General features: G+C 45.5%; 1 protein-coding gene across 1 annotated transcript in view; it reads right to left on the reverse strand.

The window, feature by feature from the left end:
* Positions 1–6104, reverse strand: part of BBS9 (Bardet-Biedl syndrome 9) — a 282566-nt gene extending 276462 nt beyond the window's left edge. Inside the window, exons 1-3 of the mRNA XM_071736076.1 lie at positions 5765–6104; positions 5667–5726; positions 4496–4616 (exon numbers count right to left, since the gene is read on the reverse strand). Of these exons, the coding sequence (XP_071592177.1) occupies positions 4496–4607 (112 nt within the window). The 5' untranslated portion in view covers positions 4608–4616; positions 5667–5726; positions 5765–6104. The remainder of the gene's footprint in view (positions 1–4495; positions 4617–5666; positions 5727–5764) is intronic.
* Between the last annotated feature and the right edge of the window lie 209 nt (positions 6105–6313).

Here is a 6313-nt window from a genome sequence, read left to right on the forward strand (position 1 = left end):
GATAGTAGTGGCAATGAGCATTGTTACTATTTCATCATTTTAGGTTGAAGTTCACTCTTCTTAAAAACTCCCATTCTGGTTTTGAAGAGTAATTCAAAATTTCAGCTTCCACATCTTGGATTTGTGCATACACATACCACACCAGCTGAAGTGTGAAATTTTAAAACTGGGACAGATCACATTTATCCAAATGCAAACTAAACCTAGAACATTACTACAAGTCAACAAAGCCAGGGGCCTTTAAACCCCCTGCCTTTGAAACAAATCCATTATCTCAGAGGAATGCAATAGTTACCTCAGTTATTGTAGAACCAGTATTTTAAGAAAGCAGTCATGTAACAAGTAACAAAATATTCTTAATGAAAAAACCATAAACAAAGAGGTGCCTTTCATGATAACAGCCAACCCAAGCTGGCTGCCAGTACTAATTTTCTCTAGGTATAGGTCATCTTATCAATACAACCCAAAGCCAAAACAAATGAAACTTGCCCACAAGTTAGGAGAACATAAAAATACTCCTAAACCAAGTTCACAAGTCTCTAAATGCTTGGCACAGTTCCACAGGCTTCCATGTCAAAAGCTAAGAAGAGCTGTTTTATTCCTCTCCAGCCACAAAAACTTGCACCCTCAGGTCTCATGCTCAGAGAAAACTGACTTCCTTCCCCACTCTTATCTTCTCAGGTCAGTAAAAAAGTACTACAACAACAGAAAACTAAACCCATTTTAGTTATTTTTTTCCTTTAAAATACTCAAATTTATCTGAGATAAACATTTTGATCTATAGCTAGGCAATTGCAACTAGCTGATTAACTTTTGGTCCAGGAAGAAAAAGAGCCTTTTCTAAAAACAAAGAGTAAATATACTGATGAAAAATATAAAACAGCAGACTAATATTCTAACAACGCTGTTTTACATCAATTCCATTTTTTCCACTAAGAAAAGACTACTCAGAATGCCAGCAGAATTTGATGGTTTTGATCATGGCTCAGCCTACATGACACCAGGGCTGCTGGCAACCAATGGGGCACAACTGTCTCAAAGGGGGAAAAAGATATTTGTGCAGGAGCTAGAAAGGCTCATGGAAAGAGCCTTATGCTCTTTTTATACTTTTTGAAGGGGAAAGGGATAAAACCGGGCTCACTAGACATAAGCCTGGGAGTGGCACACCAGTGCTGGAGGGACAGTGTGCTAGTGAAGTCCTTCAGTTTGCTGTCTCAAGAGGAGGTAGGGGATGAAGATCCACACCGAAGCAGTGACTCAAGGGTTATTGATGTGTTAGAAACTGTGGAAGGGCCTCAATACAGTCACATGACTTCTTCCTGAAAAAAACCAATTGACAGGAACAACATCCCAAATGAAGTGCATTTAGACCAATATAGGCAGCATGGTCCACAGACAGGAAGACCTGGAAGCTACTGTGCAGCTGGAAAGCTATATTTGCAATCACAGGAACATGGTGGGATGCCCCACACAACTGGAGTGCTGCAATGTAGCTACAAACTTCAGAAGTGAAAGGGAAGAGAGAAAGTGGGGCAGCTGTGTAGTCAGCCTATGCAGTGTTTTGACTGCCCTAGAGCTTGATGATGGAGATGAAAGGGTCCAGTGATTGTGGGTAAGAACCCATGGATATGCCATCAAAGCAGATATCATGGAGGGATTCTGTTATAGAGCACCCAACCAGGATGAAGAGGCAGATAAAATGTTCTATCAGCAGCTGGGAGAAGGCTCACAACCACACACCCTTGCTTTCGTGGGGGACTTCAACTTACCAGATGTCTGTTGGAAACACAATACAGCAGAGACAGAACACTCCCAGAGTGTGTGGAAGATAACCTCCTGACACAGCTTGTGAGTGAGACCACTAGAGAAGGGGGAAGGCACCTTGCCCAACTGGTTGCTTGGGAACAGAGCAGGACTTGTGGATGGTTGAAAGCCACCTTGGGCATAGCAATCATGAAATTGTAGTGTTTTACATTCTTGGAGAAGTCAAGAGGCAGATCAGCAGAACTTGCCGCCTTGGAGTTCTGGAGGACAGACTTTGGCCTGTTTAGGGGCCTGGTAGATATTGTCCATTGGAAGGCAGTCCTGAATAGCACAGGAGTTCAGGAAGGCTGGACAGTTCTTCAAGAAGGAAATCTTAAAACACGCAGGAGCAGGCCATGCCCATGTGCCAAAAGACAAGATAGTGGAGAAACAGATTGTGCTGCCTGAACAGAAAGCTTTGGCTGGACCTCAGGAAAAAGAAGTGTTTATGACCCATGGAAAAAGGAGCAGGCCACTCAGGAGGACTACAAGGATGCTGTGAGAGAAGAAAATTAGAAGGGTCAAAGCCCAGCTAGAACTTAATCCAGCTACTGCTGTAAAAGACAGTAAAAAAATGTTTCTATAAATACAAAAGCAATAAAAGGAGGGTGAAGAAGAATCTCCATCCTTTACTGGATGCAGAGGGAAACACAGTGATAAAGGATGAGAAGGCTGAGCTACTTAGTGTCTTCCCTGCCTCAGTCTTCAGTAGTAAGGCACGTTGTTCTCAGGGTATCCAGCCCCCTCAGCTCAAAGACAGGAACTGGGAGCAGAACTAAGCCCCCATAATCCAAGGAGAAAGGGTTAGCAACCTGCTACACCACTTAAACACACCCAAGTCTAGGGGGCTGGATCAGATCCACCCAAAGGCACTGAAGAAGCTGGCAGAAATGCCCTCCAAGACACCTCCTAACATCTACCAGCAGTCCTGGCTACCCAGGGAGGTCTCAGTTGACTGGAGATTGATAAACAAGTGGCCTGTCACAGGAGGGGAAGGGGGAACCACCAGCAAGCTCATACACATTACACTATGGGAGGAGGAAGCAGCACACAAGCATGGAGACAAGCAGCAGGCAGGAGGGAAACAGTGGTGGAGGCAGTGGCAAGGGCTCAGGAAGATGCAGCAGGGCAGCAGCTTGCTCCCTGGTGTCCAAAGCAAAACCCCCCTGTAGTTCTCCCCACCCACCTTGCATCCCACCTGCACACAAGATGGCAACATTTATGCAAGCCAAGATTCTAATTTCTGTATTTCACTTTTGATGTAGTTGCCTTTATTTTGTCATTAATAAATAATATTTAAATTAATGAGTCACCAGAAACACTTGTCAAGCAAGGTGGACAACTGACGACAAAGCCATAGTTAACAATTATCAATCAGTTTAATAAAATGTTTTTTGGTGTTCCTCAGGCAGCCAGCTCCTACCCCAAACCCAGAGCTGCTAGAAAGCTACTGTGTCCCTCATTACAAAAAAAAAAAAAAAAAAAAAAAAAAAAAAAAAAAAAAAAAAAAAAAAAAAAAAGACATTGAGGCAATGAAGCACATTCAAAGAACAGCAATAAAAGTGATGAAGGGTATAGAGCAGAAGTCTTACAAGAAGCATCTCAATGAACTGGGGTTGTTTAGCCTGGAGAAGAGAAGGCTGATGGGGGACCTTATCACTCTCTACAACCATGAAAGGAGGTTGTAGTAAGGTGGGGACTGGTCTCTTCTCCCAGGGAAGTGATAAAACAAAAGGAAATGGCCTCAAGTTGCACCACAGGAGGATTATATTATTTATTAGGAAAAAAAAAGTCTTCACTGGAAGGGTTGTCAGGCACCAGGTTGTCCAGGGAAGTGGTGCACAGACCATCCCTTGAGGTATTTGAAAGACATGTAGATGCATGCTTGGAGACACAGGTTAGTGGTAGACTTGGCAGTGTTAGGTTTACAGATGGACTAAATAATCTTAAAGGTCTTTTCCAACCAAAATAATTCTACAAAATTCTACTCAAAGAGGCTGTACACCAAACCAGTAACAGCTCAACTTTGTTTCTTCTCAGGAAGATTTGAACAACCTAAAATAAAAACAATTTAAAGAGCATGGCAATAGTGAAATCAAACTCAAGTACCTCTACTGAGCAAGAAGAGTTCCAAGATGAGAATGAGTCTGTCAGAGAAAGATTCAAAATATTTATTAATTTAAAAACAAACAAACATAAGAATTCTCCCTGACAGCCAAGATCACTCCATTATTATTCATGAATGCATAGAAAAGCAAGGTTTACGCAGGCAGAGTCACCAATTTAAATGGCCCCTTGTTTTCCCAGCAGAAAAGGTGATGTGGTTTTTTTTTTCTAAATTCTTAGCTTATTAGCTCTCACCTTCCTTTCTTCTTTAAGTTTTTTCAGTGACTAACAATCTATGTTTACTCCCATGACTAACTGAAAATGTTCAATTTTAAATATATCTACTATTGAGAGAAGACATGAGAGATGCTACTACTGAACAAATAATAATTAAGATGTTTAGAAAAAAACAAATATACACAGACAAATTACATCAAATTTGTTTTCATAAGCATACAATGACACATTAAATACAGCAGACTTCAGATGCAATAGCCAGCTATCCTGGGTAACAAAGTTTTCAGCTTGGATTGGTCAAAGCAAACTTGTAGCTTAAAAGTCACCAAATATGTAATTCTGAATTTACCTTGTCCACTGCCACTATTATCTACATCAGCAACACACAGACAGCCTTGATCAAACTCTTCTTTTTCTCCAAGAATGGTGGACCACCAGTCTCTAGCTTTAAACAAGGACATCCTTCTTTACTGAAAAGGAAACAAAACATTGTTAGTGTGTACTATTAAATATACCACTGTTTATACAAACAACTTTCTTTTTTAGCAACAAATTCAGATCATGCCGTCTCTTAGCTTCAGTGTGAGCTGAATAAATGTTAATTTCAGGCATCTTCAGTTTCTGGTTACGTAGTTTAGAAAAAAATCTTTAGGAAGCTTCTTGTCAGTTTACAAATCTGTTGCAATTGACACTGCTAATTACATGATGAAAAAAATAGCAGCTTTAAGAAAATACTTAAAAGCCTTTTTTAGCAATCATTAAGAAACAAAAGCAAGGTTTCAAAGTACACAGAACTGAGATTCTCTCTTACCAAGGAGTGCAAGAAAAGAAAGATTCTGATGCAAGACTTCTGCAAGAGCACTTATTTTTAGAAAAGTAAACGAAGACACAAACAGAAAACATCAAAACCTCCACCAAGTAATCTTCTTGAAGATACGCTAGTGACCCGGCTAAAGAACTCGGTCAGACAGGGCACAAATCAGCTTTTCTGCTCCCTACCTGCTGTTATTTTAAGAAGGGAGGGCGCGGTGAGGGGGGGAAGACAGGGGAAACTAATCCTTTTGTAGGCAGCTTGGCAGTAACATTACCTTAGTTCAAAACTCAGAGCGCTCCAAGCCTACACACAGCCAGGAGTTGGGTAAACCTGAAGACACCCGACCCCACAACCCGGGGAGGAGGCAAAGGGGCATGCAGCGGTTCTTTCCGCGAAGAAATAAAACCGAGGTGCGCACCCCTTGGTTTTCCTTCGGGGCAAACGCAGCCTACAAGCCCGCTCCTCTCTTCTTTACAGGAAACTCCAAATAGAAACATTTCTTTCCCCACGCCTTAGGCGATGACTATTGCTATGCCCGCTAAGCAGCCCTACTGCAGCCGAGCGCAGGCTGGCGACCACACACCCACGGAGACCTCGCCGAGGCTGCAGCACCTACAGCACCTCCACCGGAGCCCCGCGCCTTCGGAGCCCGGGCACACACCCACTCCGGAGCGGAGGAACAGACGACAGCCCGGCGGGGGCTTACCTGGGCGGGAGACGGCACCTCCCGGGCGCGGCACCGTCCGAGCTGCTGCGGGGCGGCAGCCTGCTCTGCTCTGCCCTGCCCTGCCTCGGGACCGCAGCCTGCCCTGCTTGCGGGACCGCCTGGCTCAGGCGCGGCGAAAGGTGAGGCAGGGGAGCGGCAGCGCTACAACCCCCTCCCCGTTGCCGCCGCCATCTCCAGCGTCCCTCTCATCGCTCCTTAAGTAGCAGCCCCGCCCCGCCCGCCGCGGCTCGGTACGGGGTGGGGGGGCGGGAATCGGCCACTGGGAAATGTAGTTTGGGAAGGGAGAGGCGGGCGCGGTGCGGCCGTTGGGCTCTCCCATTCCTTCCCGTGCGGGGGAGGAAAGAAAGGCATCCCCGGGTGCTTCCCGAGGAAAAACCTCGCCTCCCCGCGGACGCTTTTCCCTTTCGCAGCCTTCACAAAAAACTCCTCTCCCATCGAGGGGCTGCCTCTTGCGGCGCCCCGACCCCCCCCCCCCCCCCACCCCAAGCCCTCCACCTCCCTCCGCCACCCGTCCCCCTCTTCCCCTCTCGTGTGGTACCGCCGCCAGGCCACGCGCACGTGACGTCTCGCGGGGAGCCCGCGCCGGAGCCGGGGCGCGTGGGTGTGGGGGTGCCGGGGAAGGGTGT

Source organism: Heliangelus exortis, chromosome 2 (assembly GCF_036169615.1).
Source record: "Heliangelus exortis chromosome 2, bHelExo1.hap1, whole genome shotgun sequence".
In the NCBI taxonomy this organism is placed as follows: domain Eukaryota; kingdom Metazoa; phylum Chordata; class Aves; order Apodiformes; family Trochilidae; genus Heliangelus; species Heliangelus exortis.